The sequence below is a fragment of the Phocoena sinus genome, chromosome 7 (assembly GCF_008692025.1).
Source record: "Phocoena sinus isolate mPhoSin1 chromosome 7, mPhoSin1.pri, whole genome shotgun sequence".
NCBI lineage: Eukaryota > Metazoa > Chordata > Mammalia > Artiodactyla > Phocoenidae > Phocoena > Phocoena sinus.
The window spans coordinates 77,114,590-77,136,027 of record NC_045769.1 but is presented as its reverse complement, the minus strand read 5'-3'; the positions used below and the strand labels follow the sequence as shown (position 1 = coordinate 77,136,027).

The 21,438-nt window shown below is 35.6% G+C and overlaps 1 protein-coding gene across 1 annotated transcript in view; it reads left to right on the top strand.

Annotated features, from left to right (window-relative positions):
* The window catches only part of KCNJ3 (potassium inwardly rectifying channel subfamily J member 3), a 158,724-nt gene that overhangs the window by 10,028 nt on the left and 127,258 nt on the right, over positions 1-21,438 (top strand). Inside the window, exon 2 of the mRNA XM_032636498.1 lies at positions 1,454-1,670. Within this exon, the coding sequence (XP_032492389.1) occupies positions 1,454-1,670 (217 nt within the window). The remainder of the gene's footprint in view (positions 1-1,453; positions 1,671-21,438) is intronic.

Below are 21,438 nucleotides of genomic sequence, written 5' to 3'. Positions count from 1 at the left end.
AATCATTTTCTTCTTCTTTTTAAATTTTTAATCAACTAGTCATAAGGCAGAGAAGAAAAATAGTCTCAATATTTTCATTGGACTTTTTTTCTATACAAATAAAACTCCTGAGTGTCACTAATTACAAAGTAGTCTCTCTAATTGACTAGTTCTGCTTTTGAGACTCTGCAATTGCTGCGGTAACAATTTGCCACCAACTTGGAACTCTTGGTTTTGTTTTGCTGTGGAGAACAGCTTACTAAACCATATTTTTCAGTATTTTCAGGCTCATTTACAAAGCCAGTGTCTTTCCGGGAACTCTGAAAGTAAGGATTTTGTCTTCAGTCTACCGATTCATTGGACAGACCAGTGTTGCAGAGTCTGTTTTGTTTATTAAATTTGCTTTGCAAAGAGTCTCTTAAAATATATGGGATTCTTCCAAACCCCATTCAACCAGCAGCAAGCCTCCCTCCACCCTGATTTTTTTAACCCAGCTTTTATTTTACCAGCATCATCATATAAATATTTGCTTATCGTGATCCTTATAAGCAACATATATGAAAAATGAATAGAAAAGAAAGATAAATTTATTTTCATGGTTTGCTAATTGTTAATAATCGTATTTAATTTTTTTTAGCATGCAAGGAGTTTGTTGAATTAAGCTTTACAGTGATTTATACTGATACTGAGTGCCACTGCCATATGAAAGTTTTAGTAAACTACAAGTTGTCTAATACAGAGTTTTTAAACTGCATTTTGATTTAAAGAAATTCAGTTGAGCACAAAGTTTGACTAATTTTACAATTTATAAAATAAATAGAGAAATAACTTTAATGCAGTTTATTACTAGTAGTTCGAAAGCCACTAGTTAACAGCATCTGCCTTTATTTTTATTATGTGAGCTGTTGTGTACATAACATTATTCAATATGATAACATCTTCACTATTCTATTCTAGTTTCTATCTATTTGTTACTTTTCAAAGGTCCTGGAAAAATAAATTATTATGTTTGCTTTGTAATAATGCAATAAATCTGTTTTTAAATTATGATCAACCTTTTTTAGCTTTAACAAACTCCGTAAGAATTGCCTACTTATTTGCTTTGGGAGGAGAAAACATCTGGCGTGTAGTGCATTATCATTTAGTGATTTATGTCAAGCAGTAGCACATATACACTTAGTTCCACAGTTTGTGTTAACAGCCATTGTTGGACCAGGCATTTCTCCAAAGCTCATGAGTTAGGGACTGGTAATTATAGTAAGTCGTGTATTATAAATAATGCATGTATGTTCCGCATGAGCTATGTGGGATTTCGGCCCATTTGCTAGAACATAGCTGCATAATGATTTGTTTGGATTTTGTTGCAGATGATTGATAGTGCAGAATGTTGGCAATGATGTAAATTACTGTTGGGCTGCCTTGCAAATTTCAGTACAAGTGGTGATTTCTTCTCTTTTTCTGTGTGCTTGTCTAGTCTCGGCAGACACCTGAGGGTGAGTTCCTTCCCCTTGATCAACTTGAACTGGATGTAGGTTTTAGTACAGGGGCAGATCAACTTTTTCTTGTTTCCCCCCTCACGATTTGCCACGTGATTGATGCCAAAAGCCCCTTTTATGACCTATCCCAGCGAAGCATGCAAAGTGAACAGTTCGAGATTGTCGTCATCCTAGAAGGCATTGTGGAAACAACTGGTGAGTAAAAACATAGATATATCATGACGTTTCTTTATTCCATAATAACAGTATATTATATGCACAATACCTATCATGGTTTGGGCTAAATGTCTCAGCTCGCAATAATGAAAGTAATGACTTGTCTGTTATTTCTTTGTAACATTAAGTTGATACTGCTTTGAAAATGAAGATTTACTGTTGTGATGATTGCATTTGTAATGTTAACTCAGAAATACTTACTGCAAAAAAAGAAAGAAAAGGAAACTGAGATGACTCCTAGAAATGATTATGATATTCTAGTTTAACTGCAGACTTGGATTTCCTATAATCATATATTTTTTAAAAGATTTAAGGTTAAAATAAATTCAGGGTAATTAGTGAGCAACCTGAACTCAGCATGCGTATTCTTGCCTTAGGGATGGTGATTCGGGTGTCACTGACAGAGCTTTAATATGCTACTATATGCAACCTCCGTGGAAAATTCCCTGTGTGTGTGTGTGTGTGTGTGTGTGTGTGTGTGGGCGCGCCCGCCCGTGGGCGCGAACCACACTAAAGTAGCATTTTAATTTCAAAGTGGGTCAGTAGATTTCCCCAGCTGAACCTTGACCAAAAATTTTTTGAAAAGAAATTTTCCTTCTCGGCTTTGGTATAGCTACGTGCTGTATGTTACTTCTTAAGATGTGATATAGCGTTGCTATGCTGCGATACCCACAGTTTGCTACTCTCTGAGGGGAATAAGGTTGGCAAAGGAAAGAAACAATAAATCAGAGTGTATTATTTGGGGCCTAAGCATTGCCAGTTGGTTTGGAACCTGCTGGATGCTTGAGACTAATAATGGAATATTTACATAATTATATCTATCTATCTTGAGTTTTACCCTTGCTACAAGTGGTGAGAGAGCAAGAAATACTTTAGCTTTTAATTTTTTTCTACCAATATCATTCTAATAATCTTAAAGTGCTAGTTATTATGTATAAACTATAGCATTGAAAGTAACATCGGCCATAGCATAGATACATTCAAGCCTTATACCAAGGTGGGAGACATTACATAATGAAAGTATCTCCCATCTTGATATAAAGCTTTGTCCAAGGGGCAGGGGGAGGCAAGCCACTGTAATCTTATACATCTGTTACATAACACCAGTTGGAAATTTGGGCAAGATACTTAATCTCCGTAAACTTTTTTTCTCATCTCTCTAAAAGGAGAATGATATAATAATCACTTTGAAGCTACCTGTTGTATTACTATTATTTTATTATCATTAGTGCTTCAGTTTAAAATTTAAGGTTTTTGAGAACAGTGAGTAAAGAATTCATCAATCTATATCTGGGATTTGATTTCTGTGGACAATTTCATGGTTTAAATTCTCCAGTTTTTGAACTTAAAATTGAATTGATGTCATAGTATATTTCTAAATATACTAAATATTTATTGATAAATAATGAAACCAATTTATAAAGGCTTCTAGTTCAAGAAATCTTTACATTTAAATTTTAGTTTTTATTTGTCTTGTTTATTGAAGTAATGATACATTGTTAGAGCTTAAACAGCAGATTTTTTACTGATTTATTTTTAAAGCATATGGTTCTATCTTTGACACAGCTGGTTATAGTTTATTAATTGCTTATTATTATTCTAATCACTGTCACGAGTGAAGTTTCTGTTTCACTTGACAGTCTTAGAAATCTTTCACTAGTTCTATCTATTTATCTATCTATCTATCTATCTATCTATCCATCCATCCATCCATCCATCCAACCATTTTTCCTACTTACCTCTGGTTAGTGTGTATTTCTTAAGAATGAGAAAATTTTTCTACAAAATCACAGTGCAATTAAGAAAAAAATCAGGATATTAAACAATGATACAGTACTATTATTTAGCTCATAGTCTACCTTCACATTTTATCAGTTGTCCTAGTAGTTTCCATCATAGCCCTTTTCCCCTGGTTCATCAATTTAAGGATTATGCCCTCATTTGTTTACTTGTATTCTCAGTAATTTCCATCATAGCCCTTTTTTCCTGGTTCAACATCAATTTTAGGATTATGCCCTCATTTGTTTACTTGTCTTCTCAGTCTCATGATAAAATAGTTCCTCAACCTTACTTTGTGTTCTTGACCTTGATGTACCTGAAGAGTACTGGCCAGGTATTTTGTAGAATGTCTCTCAATTTGGATTTGTCTGAGGCTTCCTTATTCATTATATATTTTTTTGATTTTTGACTTCTTCATAGGCATCTTAAGGGAATATTGAATCAGGTTGTTTTTAAAATACACCTGTGTATTCTTGACTTAACTGATGTGTCTTCATCAGATTTCAGAGGATCATGTTTAGTAAATGATATTCTACATAAAGTCATTTGGAGTTTTGTAACATTAAATTATTCATTAGGACTGTAGATTTCATTTTACCATTTTCTGCCCTCTCCCTTTTTTTTTTTTTTTTTTTTAATTATGAACTGGCAGAGACTACTTTCCACAGAAAATGTGAAAACTTGACTGGAGACTGAATTTCTTATTTAGAGATTGCCTTTTATGGAGAAAAGATTAAAGCCTGCCTCCTCTTAACCTCTTAACTAAGCCTGTTTTCTAGATTTAGTATAGCAAGAATAACAGCAAAAACATTATGAATCTTTTAGAATTTATTTTGTGGAAAATGTATCTGACATTTTGTTTGTGTATATGCCCTGATTAAATCACACATTATTCAGACTCTGAAAAATCTGTCTATATTTTCAGACCTCCCTGAGTCTGGTAAAAATAACATAAACATTCTTATGTCCATATGATCATTTAAAGTTATACTGAGATTTATTTAGATTCATTTTTCAGGATGTTTCCTCCTTTATCCTCCCATTCACAATACTTTCTCGCAATATTTATTGCTTGGAATAAGACAAATATGATCTTTTGTGATGTTTTGAGACATCAATAATACTATTTTGGCTCCAGTGTTTTTTGTTATACAGGCTTGTGACTAAATGTTAACAATGTAACTTTCCATCATATTTAACATTAAAACACCAAGTTTTTAAATCATTCATTCATTCACTAGACAAATAACTGAATGTATGCTGTGTGCTTGGAAATATTTGAAATACTGGCCATATAGTGGTGACCAAGACAGGCAGAATCCCTTTCCTTATGAAAGTTATATTCTAACTGGGAGGAAGACTGCAAAACAAAACAAAAAAATAAATAAGCAAGGTATTATCACATAATAATGTGTCAGGAATAAAAACCAAAACAAAACAAGGTTATGGAAAAAAGAGTGCATCCCAGGCTTAGGTTGACGGTTAGGAAAGGTCTCTCTGAGAAGGTGACACCTAAGCAGAGACCTGCCTGTCAAGAAGGACCTCCTGGGCCTGTCTGGAGGGGGAACACAGCAGAGGCTGAGAAACAGCTGGTGCAAGGGTCCTGAGTCAGGAACCAGCCTGATTGATTCCAGGAACTAAAAGAAGGTGGTGGTGGTTAGAGCAGAGTGAACAATGTGGAGAGTGGGGTGAGGAGAAGTCTGAGAGGTCGGGGGTGGGGTGTGGGTGCACCTCTGCACTACAGATGATTGCATCGCATCAACAGCGAGTGCTGGGATTTGATTCAAAAGCAAAGCCTGCATTTAAATGCTAGAGTAATAATTTAGTACTCTCAGACTCTATATAACAAAATAAAACACACATTTTTTCCCCTAGTGGATTGCATGTAGTTTATTTAAAACCCAGTGACCCCAATGCCTAGGGAATGCATAAAACTTTAGACCGTTACCACTTTTCCATATTAACAGTACTACCTACACAGTCCCCAGCCCCCAAGACAAGCACATAATTGCTCACTTTGCTGCGGTCCTCTGATGAGAATCTTCTGATCTTATTTAGTTTTTGCTTCTTCCCTTCCTGTGGTCTCAGCGGGAGTGGTAGTGGTGGTGAGGAGGGAGATGAAAAATTAGAAGATTTCTCATTTCCTTGAAAGTTTCAGCTTCCAGCTCAGGACTCACAATAATTACTTTCCCCACTTCCTTGGAAATACTCCTCAGTGATCACGTTCAGGGATTGTTGCCTTCTTTGCTTCCAATGAGTTGGACTTTCACTTCCAACAAGGAACACAACATTTGCCTCTTCATGAATAACCTTTGCTTCTTGGCTCACGTAGCAAATTTCTAAACATAGGTTACCTCTAACTGTTGCTCTCTTTGCTGATTCTCCCGGGAGGGAGAACACTGCTAGAGGCAAACAGCATTGCAGATTTGGCTCATTAGAACTCGATGCTTTCAAACTTCAATCTGCTCTCTGCTGCTATTTGGCAGTCTTCTTAATTGTCTTTTCTGCACTCCCAGGCTCTCTCGCCATGGGATCTATTTTAGACCTTTTCTCTCCTTCCATGCCTCCAGTCCCAGCTGTCCTATCCCTTCCTAGGCCTACTACTCTCCACCTAGTTTATCGAAAAGAATGTGACACTTCAATTTGTATACTTTTTTTTTACTCTCCTTATCCTTTTCTCATGGTTATATCCCCTTTTTCTTTGCTGATGTCTGTGAGGAAAATGTCTTTATTCTTCTCCAAATGCACCTGCTTTATCGTCATGTTTATTACCTGTGACTCAAGCGTCAATACTTCCTATACCTAATACCTAAAATCTCTTTGACTCTCTTTGTTCTCAGACGTGTCCAGGTCTTTCTTCCTGAAAAACGTAATCCGGTTATTTATTCCTTTATACTCAAGGTTCTTTCTGGGATTCAGAGACACCACATTTTCCCTCTCCCTCTTTTTCTGTTTCTTCTACTTTTTATTTTCCAGGTGTTCCTTATACCCTGCATGACTCCCTCTTCTTATAAATTTTTCCTGGATCTCTGCCCTTGACTTCTTTCTTCCTGAATCTAGATACTCGATTTTTAAAAATGAACCCACAAAGTATGCACAAGTCCATTATTTCTTTTATCTCCAGCTATGAAATCTCTCACCTGCTGTGGCTTTATATTTGCCATCAAATTCCAGGACATTTGTCCACTCGGATGTCACTATTTTAATTCAGAGTCAACTTGTGTAAATACCAAGTAATCATCTTACCCTCAAATTACATCCTCATCTGGAATGTTTGTCCCTATTAATCATGGCTCTTTTGTCGAAGGCCTCCTCTCCTTTCCTTTCTTTTTTATACCCAATTAAGTTGTTCATTCCACAAAATTTGTTGAGCACCTATTATAGGCTAAACAGTATTCTAGACCCTGGGGACACATTAGTTAACAAGACACAATTCCTGTTCTTGTGGGTATTTATAATCATATATGGAAATCAGACAGCAAAATGACTAAGTGCCTCATTTAGAGTGTTAGAAAATAAGTGCTATGGAAAAAAAGTAAAGCAAGGCAAGAGGGTTTGGGAGTGTAGGGAAGTCAGAGTAGGCTGCAATGAGAAGGTGACATTTAAGCCCAAGCACAGTATCTTGAGTAAAACAAATCCCTTTGCTTTGAAGGGGATTTCAGGTAGAGGTTGAGCAATTGTAAATGCTCCAAGGGAGCAGGTACCTGGCTTCTGCTCTCTGTTAGTGGTGTCTCTGTAATTCAACTCTTCCTCTGAGAGTTCACATAATAGTACTTCTAAATCACAGTAGTTGTCTCAGGAATGGATTTAGTATCTGCTTACATACAGATTGTGCACTATTGAATGTTTGCCTGGTGAATGTGCTTGCAACACTACTATCATGATATACCTATGCTCAAAAATCCCTAATGACTGCCAGTCAAAATGCATGTGTTCCTTCCTGAGACAATTAGGTTGCCCTGCTTACTGTAATGTCCATACACTCGTGCTCACTGCTGATTCCCATGTCTGCGATAATACCATTTTCACTACCTAGGATTCACTACCTAGGATAGCATTTCTGTCTTCTCTTACATGGCATAAGAACTGCCATATTTGTTCAGTCTTCCCTGGGCACTTTAGTCCATGTGCTTTCCTTTAATCACTTATTTAAAATACTGTGTTTTACTATGAAGGGGCTATTAAATACATGCTCATTATAGAAAAAATACAAATATGCAACATAAAAACCTTACTCTTATTTTCAGCTGCTACACAGTTAATGTATTGGTCATTAACCTTTCAGGTGTCTGTATTCAGATATATTGTTATATTATGCTACACGTACTGTTTTATAACTTGCTTTATTGTATAATATGTTTTTAACATCTTTCATTTCAAATTACAGTTCTACACCATTCATCTTAATGACTTTATTGTATGCCAATTATGTATCTATCTTAATTTTTATTACCTATCTCCTGTCTGGAATTTTTAGGCATTTCCTTTTTAATGAGATAAATACTCTATAGTCCATAGTTTTAATTTATTTACCACCAACTTTACTATTTTATATAAATTCCTAAAGATGGAATTCCTAGGTAAAGGGACATATATATCTGTTGGTTTTTAATATCTATTTCAGGGTTGTTATACAGAAAGTTGGTACTGGCTATGAAGGTGCCTATTTCCTCATACCCTTGCCAACAATGGATATTATAATTGGTTTCATTTTTGTCTATTTGACATTATTTTATTCTTTTTGATTACTAGCAAGGTTGAAATTATGGTATCTATTGGCTATGAATTTTATTTCATGAATTCTCAGTCACTGTTGCTCATTTTGCTTCCAATTTATTGCTTGCATAAATTGCTTGTATAATTAGCACACTGTTTTGAAAAACCCTGTCCCTAGTAGTCTGTCTACTATTATTAAAATAATTTCTTTATATATACATGTATAAGTTTTTCACATTCATCTCTTATGTGCTTTATTATATCTCCAGATAAACTGTAAACTACCAAGATTGACTGAGGACTTTGTTTTGAGGCTGTATTTTTTTTTTTTAATGTATATCCTAGGTTGCAGAAAGTAGTAGATACCAGTAAACACTTCTGATCTGTTTGTTGTTATTTTTAACTGATTTTAATAGAGTTGCTCTCTTTTTATAAGCTTGATTTCTGAGTCATAAATTGTTTCCTTATAGAAATTGATCAACAAATGCCTGTTGATTATCCATATTATAGTAGGTGTAAGATAGTACAAAGATGATTAAGGAGGAGGTCCACAGTCCAAAGGGAGAAAGAAGTTGAGCTAAACTGAGTGTTAGCAATATGTGCTCAAACAGATGTTATGTCACGCTACAGTATAGGCCTAGAGTAGTGGTCCCGGATGGATTTGTTCATAAGGAGTTTGAGAAAGCCCCCTGCCTCCCGGCAGAGGACACAGCGTGAGGTGAGACAGGAAGGTGAAGGAGAAGGTCATACAGAGGGTAAGGAGAGCTGGGCATTCTGGCCAAGAAACAGCAAATGAGAATTCATTTTGTTAGAGGAGTCAAACCATTTGGTATGGTCTGAGTAGAGGACAGGCGGAGGGGAATTGGCTGGAGATGAGCCTATCCTTGAGGCATAGTTTGAACCTACTCCTATAAGCGATAAAGCCCTTGAAGGACTTGAAGCAGGAGAATGCCATGATTGTATTTGTAAGATTCAAAGATCCCTCTGGCTGCAGGTGGAGGATAGATTGAGTGGGGCTGAGACTGGAGACAGACCAGGTGTTTGCTGTTACAGTAGGCCAGACCAGAGATAATTGGGTCCTGCATGAAATTGTCTGACTCAGGCAACTATGTGACTGTTGAAAGTAATGAAAAAGGCCTCTGGTTCCAAAATAGTTGCTTATAATTAAACAAGAATGGGAAAAGTGCTCCGGGATCCTTCCCATTGAAAACAAGAATGGGAAAAGTGCTCTGGGATCCTTCCCATTGAAGTTCCGCTCCTTACTTAGAAGAAGCTGAGACACCCAGAGAAACAAAAAGATAAATTGGGAAAAATAAATAAAACAGCACAAACAAGCCACTGACTCTTCTCCTGACTAGTGAAAAAACAGTTGGAAATTTCCTAATGAGTAAATCACAGAGCAGAAGCTCAGCTTGTGAATAATTGAGATGTGCCTACAATTTTCCTCTATGAGTGATTCTACAATATTTGGCTTTATGAGCTGTAATTAATCATTACACTTTAATGATCCTTCAGAAGATAGTGATCTGGCAAACCCCTAGTGTTACTGCAAATGAGCTAGCTCTCTCCTGACCATTGGAAATTGTATTCATCCTTCCTTATTGCAGGTTCTGAATTATTAGCCTGTGAGCTCCTTGTATCTGTTGTAGTCAGGACCTAAATCAGGGATGTCTTGTTTACCTCTCTGGTTTCCCTATTCCTGCCCAGATTGCTATTACCTTTTAAAGTAATTGCTGGTGTTTCAGAAGACTTACCTTATCAAGTAAAAGTCCATGACCCGTGGATCACTATATATTGGAATTCAAACTACCCTCCTCCAAGTAACTTCTATGATTATATATATATATTTTAATATTTATTATTTCTTAATTGTGTTCTCTTTTAGAGATACCTTTTCAATAATTTGAGTCAAAATAAAACTCAAATTTTTGAGAAACATAGTCTTTTTTATATAAGGCAATTTTTAATGAACAATTCCTAAATAAAATCCTAGTGTATCGTTTTCTTTTGATAGCTGTTATAGACGTTTTTCCAGGGACTTTAAAAAATTGATGCCTAAATATTGAGGCATGAAGTAGGATGACCAACTATCTCCATTGACCTGAAACTGAAAGGTTTTCTGGGGCATGAGTCTTTCAGTGTTAAACCAGGAACTCTGAGCAAACTGGGATGGTTAGTCACCCAATTTAGCAGTCAGGAATGTTAGTTAGCCTTCCTAGATGTCTACTTCTATTTAATGGAGAAGTTTGCTTCATTGGTAATGGAATAGGTCTTTTCAAACTTATGATTGGAGTTACTCTACTGTTTTCCACTTTCCACATTCAACATTGAAGCCTCAAAAATACATAAAAAGAATATTTTCACATGTTATTTTCTCTATTATTTTCACTGCTATCTTGTATAGAATATTTAATTAATACAATCCTTAGCATTTTAGAATGAAGTTTCTCATTTGTTGTGCCGGAGGGTGGTATGGGTAAATTACTGGGGATGAGGTGAGTTGGGGAGAGTTGACACTATATTTGTCACAATCTTGCCTATGGCAGATATGATAAAAGAAGTCAGCAAACCTTGTAGATAATCAAGCTAATTGTTAAATGTAAGCAAGGGGGATTGTAATTGGGGAAAGCAGTTTTGGTTAAGATGCGGCGTGGTCCAGTGACACAGAACTTCATAGTTTAGACATTAACTAAGTAATTTTCAGGGATTTTCAAGGTAAAGTCCTGGTACTACCTGCATTGGAATCCCACGGGAAGCTCATTAAAATGCTGACTCTGGAGCCTTTGCCTAGACTTACAGTGTTCAAATATCTGATGTTTGTGAATCAGGAAATGTGCATTTGTGATAGGCACCCAGATGATTCTTATTAGGAACATTAAAGTTTGAGAACTACTCAATTTCAGCTAGTGAAGCCACTGATATTTATTGAATTAACTACTCAGCAGAAATATTTTGGACTAATTTAGTATATTGGCATGTGGTAAAAATGAAAGAGAACATAGCTCTTTAAATTTCTGAAGTCTTCAGAGATGAAGCTTGTTTTTTTTTTAGAATGTGTATATATTTATTATAAATAATTGGCTTATACAATTATGGAGGCTGGTGAGTCCAAAATCTGTAGTGTGGGCCAGCAGGCTTGATACACAGGAGAGCTGATGGTGCAGATGAAGTCCGAAAGCATTCTTCTGGAGAATTCTCTGTTGTTCAGCAAGGACACTCTTTTGTTCTATTCAGGCTTCAAATGAGTGGATGAAGCCCACCCACATTATGGAGAGCAATCTGCTTTACCCCAAATTCACTGATTTAACTGTTAAAGAGATAAAGCTTTGTGTCGATTCAGACTGTGCTGATCAATGTAGCCAAATGCAAATTAATGTGGGTGGAAAATGGTGAAAATCAGGAGTATGGATTAAAATGCATTGCTATCCATCATGATAAGGAAGAACAAGATGTGATAGCTATTGTGGAACATTGTGTTAAGATGTAATATAAATACCAAACAAGGATGTTAGTGCCACTCACTGCTGGAGAGAATTCTGATCATTGAAATCACTACACATGGATTTGACCAGAACACTGCATGCAAGTATTTACCGTTTCATAGAGGGATTATCATTATGCTTACTGCAAAGTTCAGAAGGACAATTTTTTTCATAATTTTACACTAAGACTAATGCTGGCTATTAGTCATTAAAGCTAAACTATCTGAGGGCTTTGTTTTCTGGGGTAAATATTGTGGAGATTGCAGAGATTAAAGAGAAATATGCTTTTAATAGGAAATGGATAATGAGTAAGATTTGAGATCCAGATAGAGTGAGTTTATCTTGACAAATAAGGATTCTAGACCCACTTTGCATTGCTTCACTTTGATTAGTTACTACTTTGTTCTAGGCTCTATTTGAAAAAGAGCTAAGATCAGTGACCCATTCAGCTCATAGAGGAGAGCTCAGAACTGCAATTCAAGTGGGAAGTCATGGCTGCCATTGTTATTGTTGCAGTTGAAAATGAATGTTGAATAAAATAAAAATATATGAAGTTATTTTATAAACTGTGGCATTTTAATATTTATTAATGATGGTAACAAAGTGCCATTACAAGATTGAGAAGCTCTCAGCATGGGGCAGGGGAGGAAGGAAGACGATTAATTCTTTGTTGTCCAAGGATGACTTACCTTTGTAACCTACATTGTGTTGGTTATAGGTGGGGTGTATTTGCTGAATGTCTTGTGCCAAAAATATACTCATGAGCCTGAAAGTAGCTCTAGTTATGATCATTCCTGCTGCCTAGTTCAAAGAAGAGTGATGTCTAGACTATTTCAGAGGGATGATTAAGATCTTAAAGGCTTTTGACGAAAGAGCATCTTAGTCTTCCTAAATTACTGTCAAGCAAACTTTTCGTATACCTGTAAATAATTTTTAATTTAATTTAGGCCTTTTATTTTATTTTGTTTAATTTTATTTTTATTTTAGATTTCTTGTCATTTAAGTTGGAAAATGTCCTGATGTTAGTTTTCAAAGCCCTCTTTAGGCACATGTAGTACCAACTCTGTAGCATATCTCAACATTTAGATACAGGTAAAATCCGAGTCCATGAGAGGAAAACTTTCTTCCAAATACACATAATATGAGGGGATAACTTTGGGAAGTGAAGAGCGCAGGGTGCTTTGATGATTATAGAACGTTTCGACCTTAGGAACTGAATATATGTCTGTGTATAAGCTCCCAGCACTTTTTTTTAGTACTTTTTCGGTGCTAAGGGTTTACTTTCTGACTCATGCTCCTGATTCAGCAGTTCCCCAGAAATGGCTCCAATCCTTCCGTATTTGGCAGCACTACTTAGAGAATACAGAGAGAAAATGATGTAGCCTCTTTGTATGTGTGTATTTATTCAGATTAGCATTATCGGTTCCAAAAATGTTTTAACATGTGTTATCTGTTTCTTTCTGGTTTTGCTTTGCACTACATTTCTCCCAGTGGCTTTTTTCAAATATGCTTCATTACCCTCCATCTTAATTTGTATACATTAAATGCAAAGGTTTGTTAAGCTTATTTGGATTATTCTCTTCATTTAGTTAAGGGTTTAACATTTTATAGCCTGTAAATTACAAAATGGTAGTGACTCACCATAATCCCTTATCAAAACGTTTCAGAGCCTTAAGTTTTTAAGGCCAATTTGCTAAAATCGAGGACAGACTTTGGTCTTGAACTTTCAATGTCTCTCTTATGCAATACACTGATGGTCTATTGCTTTTTATTCAGTTATTTACTATTGTTTAAGTTCAGTCTAACAAGCTGAATTTTGCTTATCTTTTAAATGTGTCTAAAACCTTACTAAAGAAGGGACCTAACATTTACAGAGTGCCCTCCTATACTCCAGGTTCTACTAGACCAGTACTACAGATATCAGTTAAAATATTGTACCTTATTTGAACTGATCATTTAATCATATCTGCCCAATATGATGTCTTCCCTGGCTTGGATATGCTTGGTTAAATCTAATATGCTATTTTCAGCTTCAAAGAAACATATTTCTTCCTTTTCTTTACACAAGAAGCCATAATATTATCAGAACCAGAGAAAGTTGAGAGGAAGAAAAAGAAGGCACATTTATGATTTTTAAAACTTAGCTGTCACCTAATTGAATAGTAGAATTGGAATGATAGTATTATAAAGATAAAGTGCACCTTAGTGACAATCTAGTTAAATCGGAAATGGAAACTCTGATTCAGTGAGGTAAAACAACTTGCCCATCTTTTCAGAACCAGTTGGTGGAAGAGTCTGGAATATATTTTTGCGCTTTGACTCACTGTGGCATTCTTCTCATCACCAACAATGATTCACTTATCTAAATGCAATTCTTGCTTACCTTCTTCAAAATAATTTATAATGATGGAGATTATATTTTTTTGAAACATGTCAAGGATTTTCTCCCTATTACTAGAGTTTAAATTTTAGATCAGATCAGCTAGTTGCCTAGCTGAGTAGAGGGGAAGGCCAGTCAAGAGATATATGCCTGGGCTTCCCTGGTGGCGCAGTGGTTGAGCGTCCGCCTGCCGATGCAGGGTACATGGGTTCGTGCTCCGGTCCGGGAAGATCCCACATGCCGCAGAGCGGCTGGGCCCGTGAGCCATGGCCGCTGAGCCTGCGCGTCCGGAGCCTGTGCTCCGCAACGGGAGAGGCCACAACAGTGAAAGGCCCGCGTACCGCAAAAAAAAAAAAAAAAAAATAGAGATATGCCTTATAAATAGGCCTGGTCTTGAACAACATTGCAAAGTCCTTATTTTGGCTAAATACGATACAACTGGTAGTTATTGAGATCATCATATTTTTTGACAACTATGTATTAAGCAACCTCTGTATTTCAAAAAGTGTTCCAGGCACTGGGTACACAGTGATGAATAAGAAAGTCTGAGGGCCGCAGCCAGCAAAACTCATGATCCAGTGAGAGATAACACTTACCCAGGCAGTGGGAGTAATGTAAATTGGGAAATAAACCGTGTTAGTGGGAGATGTGTAAAGACCACAACCTATGGTTAGAAAGGATAAGGGAGTTAGCTAGGCCAAGAGGGGTGGAAAGAGTATTATTGGAAGAGTGAACAAAGTTGGAAGAGACCTCAAGTGTAACAGAAACAGAAAACTTGCTTTGTTTAAGGTACTGAATGATATTCACATGGTTAGAGATAGAATATATGTAGGGTAATGGAGAAATAAAGGAGTTTCAGGAGATAGTAGTGGAAGAATAAAGGCTGGAAAATGTAGCAGTTTTAGTCATTTATGTTTTTGCACTGAATTGTTATGAGTAATGAGGAGCCACAGATGACTTTTAAGCAGAAGGGTGACATGATCATAACTGCATTTTAAGGAAAAAAAAATCACTCTGGCTGACCTTATAAAAAATATTAAACAGGAAAAACTAGAGATGGGTTGATCAATTAGGGTGTTAGAGCAGTAATTCAGATGAAAAGTGATAATCTGTTGCTAGGGGAAGTTTGAAGAAGCATCCACTTTTGGCTAGGATATTGGAAAAGATTTGTTGAAAACTTGAAGTATGGAAAATTTCATGTTGCCCTTGATGAAATTTGATGCCTGAAGATGAAGGAGAAGACACAAGATGAAGCAGCTGCAGACCTGGGGGTGCAGAATGCAGGGACTATATAGCAGAAGAGTTTCTAAATTCAGATTTTGACTAAAGAGTGAGATGTATGAAGCGGAATAAGCCCAAAAGGTAAGGCTGGAAATGTATTGGGAGATCGTGGATAGGCCTGAGGGACAGAGCTTCAATTATTGGGCAAAAAAGAAGGTATAACAGGTTTTAGAGCAGGAGAGTGCTATGATCAGATTTGTACCTAAGGTCTCTGGATAATAGTGTTTAAAATAAATAACAGTAGTGTATATAACATTGTCTTTCTCATTTCATTGTTTTCTATGTTCATTTTGTACCTCCTGGGAGAAGAAAGATAAGTAAAATGGATATGGTTTGGATTTCTTTAGCTTTTGAAAAATGCTTTACATCAATATGATATGTAAATTTTGTAAATCAGATGAGATATGCTCAATACTTTAGTTAAAATAAATGGTCCTAAATTATTTTCAATCAAAATTTGTTGCAAAAATTTATTCTTTAAAAAAATTAAGATACATAGAATGAGTTTGTCTTCAACATGATCTTTTAAAGATCCACTACAGTGTGGTATGAAAAATAAAGTGTCAAATTAGAATTGGAATTTTAAAACCTTTTTTAGAAGAAATCTGTGAAGATATTGAATTCATTCAGTTATATATTTGTACTCTATAATTTAAAATTAAGTTCTAGAGAGTGCTTTTGAATAACACCCCAACTGTCTTTTAGAATTCCTTAAGAAATAAAATTATGACTCTGTGAAGAAAAATAAAATCTCAGAAATTTGATATATGTTAAAATTCGATGAAAGCTTTGTGTGAAGATAAAAATGACAATTTTTGTAGTTATGGAGATTAGTCTATTAGTGCCAATATCTAACTAAGAAGATACTATGAGTACCTGAACTTACAAAATGTTGATGTGTGTGTTTGTATAAATGTGCTTTCTGATGAGAACACTTAAGATTAACCCAAAGCTGCTATTATTATTATAATATTTTGATCTTTGCTATTATAAGGATAAATTAGTTCAGTGAGTGCTAGATATAGATAAATTCTGCCCTATTTTTTGAGTAAAATACATTTTAAATTGATCTAAGGGAAAATAGGTATGGATAAGTCCATTTTTCCTTGGGGTCAAGGATTTTCTTTCATTGTGTTGCCACACTGAACTTCAAGTTGTTATACATTTCCTGCTCATGCAGTGGTTTTTACTCTGCAAGCAAAAGTGAGAGTAGAAAATAACCTGTTGAAAAATGCCTTCACTGACACCTTTCATTTCTTGGAATTGTACCAGCAGTCATGTGCCCTAGGAATGGGTTTTTGCCTGTACATGATAACTTTGCCATGCCTCAATACAGTGTAGTTTCAAATTGGAAAATGATCTTAACTGTCTGGGCAAATAAAGTCTGATGTAATGGGTGAAAGTAAATTCTATTCTAGTGTTATAAATGTAATGTTTCACTTTACATTATTTATAAAGTAAAATGTTACATTTTATTTTTATCCTACATATCTACCTTTAATGTAGAGCTGAGATGTGAAGAAGTATTATTTAACTCTGAAAGAGTTTTTATGACTCATCTGGACTTTTAGTGTTTCCCTTGGGAGATTATCCTGCAACTTAATGGTTCATATTTCAAAAATAATTTTCTTAGACATTCAAAAAATCTCCTTCAAGAAATAAAACTTCATTGATAATATCAACTAAAGCCTTTTGATTTTTCAAAAAATCTTTAAGATTTTTACTGTGTTTTTTTTTTTGAATTTTATTTAATTAATTGTTTTATACAGCAGGTTCTTATTAGTCATCAATTTTATACACATCAGTGTATACATGTCAATCCCAGTCTCCCAATTCATCACACCACCACCCCCACCCATGCCGCTTTCCCCCCTTGGTGTCCATATGTTTGTTCTCTTCATCTGTGTCTCAATTTCTGCCCTGCAAACTGGTTCATCTGTACCATCATTTTTCTGGGTTCCACGTATATGCGTTAATATACGATATTTGTTTTTCTCTTTCTGACTTACTTCACTCTGTATGACAGACTCTGGGTCCATCCATGTCTCAACAAATGACCCAATTTCGGTCCTTTTTATGGCTGAGTAATATTCCATTGTATGTATGTACCATATCTTCTTTATCCATTCATCTGTCGATGGGCATTTAGGTTGCTTCCATGACCTGGCTATTGTAGATAGTGCTGTAATGAACATTGGGGTACATGTGTCTTTTTGAATTATGGTTTTTTTCTGGATATATGTCCAGTAGTGGGATTGCTGGATCATATGGTAATTCTATTTTTAGCTTTTTAAAGAACCTCCATACTGTTCTCCATAGTGGCTGTATCAATTTACATTCTCACCAACAGTACAAGAGGGTTCCCTTTTCTCCACACCCTCTCCACCATTTGTTGTTTGTAGATTTTCTGATGATGCCCATTCTAACTGATGTGAGGTGATACCTCATGGTAGTATTGATTTGCATTTCTCTAATAATTAGTGATGTTGAGCAGCTTTTCATGCGCTTCTTGCCATCTGTATGTCTTCCTTGGAGAAATGTCTATTTAGCTCTTCTGCCCATTTTTGGATTGGGTTGTTTGATTTTTTAATATTGAGCTGCATGAGCTGTTTATATATTTTGGAGATTAATCCTTTGTCCACTGATTGGTTTGCAAATATTTTCTCCCATTCTGAGGGTTGTGTTTTCATCTTGTTTATGGTTTCCTTTGCTGTGCAAAAGCTTTGAAGTTTCATTAGGTCCTATTTGCTTATTTTTGTTTTTATTTCCATTACTCTAGGAGGTGGATCAAAAAATACCTTGCTGTGATTTATGTCAAAGAATGTTCTTCCTATGTTTTTCTCTAAGAAGTTTATAGTGTCTGGTCTTACATTTAGGTCTCTAATCCATTTTGAATTTACTTTTGTGTATGGTGTTAGGGAGTGTTCTAATTTCATTCTTTTACATGTAGCTGTCCAGTTTTTCCAGCACAACTTATTGAAGAGACTTTTTCTCCATTGTATATCCTTGCCTCCTTTGTCATAGATTAGCTGACCATAGGTGAATGGGTTTATCTCTGGGCTTTCTGTCTTGTTCCATTGATCTATATTTCTGTTTTTGTGCCAGTACCATACTGTCTTGATTACTGTAGCTTTTAGTATAGTCTGAAGTCAAGGAGCCTGATTCCTCTAGCTCCGCTTTTTTCCCTCAAGACTGCTTTGACTATTCGGGATCTTTTGTGTCTCCATACAAATTTTAAGATTTTTTGTTCTAGTTCTGTAAAAAATGCCATTGGTAATTTGATAGGGATTGCATTGAATCTGTAGATTGCTTTGGGTAGTAGAGTCGTTTTCACAATATTGGTTCTTCCAATCCAAGAACATGGTATATCTCTCCATCTGTTAGTATCATCTTTAATTTCTTTCACCAGTGTCTTATAGTTTTCTGCACACAGGTCTTTTTTCTCCCTAGGTAGGTTTATTCCTAGGTAATTTATTCTTTTTGTTGCAATGATAAATGGGAGTGTTTCCTTAATTTATCTTTCAGATTTTTCATCATTAGTGTATAGGAATGCAATAGATTTCTGTGCATTAATTTTGTATCCTGCAACTTCACCAAATTCATTGATTAGCTCTAGTAGTTTTCTGGTGGCATCTTTAGGATTCTCTGTGTATAATATCATGTCATCTGCAAACAGTGACAGTTTTACTTCTTTTACAATTTGTATTCCTCTTATTTCTTTTTCTTCTCTGATTGCTGTGGCTAGGACTTCTAAAACTCTGTTGAATAATAGAGTGAGAGTGGACATCCTTGTCTTATTCCTGATCTTAGAGCAAATGCCTTCAGTTTTTCACCATTGAGAATGATGTTTGCTGAGGGTTTGTCATATATGGCCTGTACTATGTTGAGGTAGGTTCCCTCTATGCCCACTTTCCAGAGAGTTTTTATCATAAATGGGTGTTGAATTTTGTCAAAAGCGTTTTCTGTATCTATTGAGATGATCATATGGTTTTTCTTCTTCAATTTGTTAATATGGTATATCACATTGATTGATTTGCGTATATTGAAAAATCCTTGCATCCCTGGGATAAACCCCACTTGATCATGGTGTATAATCCTTTTAATGTCTTGTTGGATTCTGTTTGCTAGTGTTTTGTTGAGAATTTTTGCATCTGTATTCATCAGTGATATTGGTCTGTAATTGTCTTTTTCTGTAGTATCTTTGTCTGGCTTTGGTATCAGGGTGATGGTGGCCTCATAGATTGAGTTTGGGAGTGTTCCTTCCTCCTAAATATTTTAGAAGAGTTTGAGAAGGATGGGTGTTAGCTCTTCTGTAAATGTTTGAAAGAATTCAAACATGTGAAGCCATCTGGTCCTGGACTTTTGTTTGTTGGAAGATTTTTAATCACAGTTTCAATTTGATTACTTGTGAATGGTCTGTTCATATTTTCTATTTCTTCGTGGTTCAGTCTTGGAAGGTTATATTTTTCTAAGAACTTGTCCATTTCTTCCAGGTTGTCCATTTTATTGGCATAGAATTGCTTGTAGTAGTCTCTTAGGATGCTTTGTATTTCTGAGGTGTCCATTGTCCTTTTTCATTTCTAATTTTATTGATTTGAGTCCTCTCCCTCTTTTTCTTGATGAGTCTGTCTAATGGTTTGTTAATTTTGTTTATCTTCTCAAAGATCCAGCTTTTAGTTTTATGATCTTTGCTATTGCTTTCTTTGTTTCTATTTCATTTATCTCTGCTCTGATCTTTATGATTTTTTCCTTCTGCTAACTTTGGGTTTTGTTTTTTCTTCTTCCTCTACTTCCTTTAGGTGTAAGGTTAGATTTTTTTTTTGAGATTTTTCTTGTTTTTTGAGGTAGGCTTGTATAGCTATAAACTTCCCTCTTAGAACTGCTTTTGCTGCATCCCATAGGTTTTGGGTAATCGTGTTTTCATTGTCATTTGTCTCTAGGTATGTTTTGATTTCCTCTTTGATTTCTTCAGTGATCTCTTCGTTTTTTAGTAACGTATTGTTTAGCCTCCATGTGTTCGTGTTTTTTATGTTTGTTTTTTTTTTTTTTACCTGTAATTGATTTCTGATCTCCTAGTGTTGTGGTCAAAAAAGATGCTTGATATGATTTTAATTTTCTTAAATTTACTGAGGCTTGACTTGTGACCCAAGATATGATCTATCCTGAAGAATGTTCCGTGTGCACTTGAGAAGAAAGTGTAATCTGCTGTTTTTGGATGGAATGTCCTATAAATATCAATTAAATCTATGTGGTCTATTGTGTCATTTAAAGCTTGTGTTTCCTTATTTATTTTCATTTTGGATGATCTGTCCATTGGTGTAAGTGAGGTGTTAATGTCCCCCAGTATTATTGTGTTACTGTCCATTTCCTCTTTTATAGCTGTTAGCAGTTGCCTTATGCATTGTGGTGCTCCTATATTGGGTGCATATCTATTTATAATTGTTATAACTTCTTCGTGGATTGATCCCTTGATCATTATGTACTGTCCTTCCTTGTCTCTTGTAACATTCTTTATTTTAAAGTCTATTTTATCTGATATGAGTATTGCTCCTCTAGCTTTCTTTTGATTTCCATTTGCGTAAAATATCTTTTTCCATCCCCTCACTTTCAGTCTGTATGTGTCCCTAGGTCTGAAGTGGGTCTCTTGTAGACAGCGTATATATGGGTCTTGTTCTTGTATCCATTCAGCAAGCCTGTGTCTTTTGGTTGGAGCATTTAATCCATTCACATTTAAGGTAATTATTGGTATGTATGTTCCTGTGACCATTTTCTTAGTTGTTTTGGGTTTGTTTTTGTAGGTCCTTTTCTTCTCTTGTGTTTCCCACTTAGAGAAGTTCCTTTGGCATTTGTTGTAGAGCTGGTTTGGTGGTGTTGAATTCTCTTAGCTTTTGCTTGTCTGTAAAGCTTTTGATTTCTCCATTGAATCTGAATGAGATCCTTGCCAGGTAGAGTAATCTTGGTTGTTGGTTCTTCCCTTTCGTCACTTTAAGTATATCATGCCACTCCCTTCTGGCTTGCAGAATTTCTGCTGAGAAATCAGCTCTTAACCTTATGGGAGTTCTCTTGTAGGTTATTTGTCATTTTTCCCTTGCTGCTTTCAATAATTTTT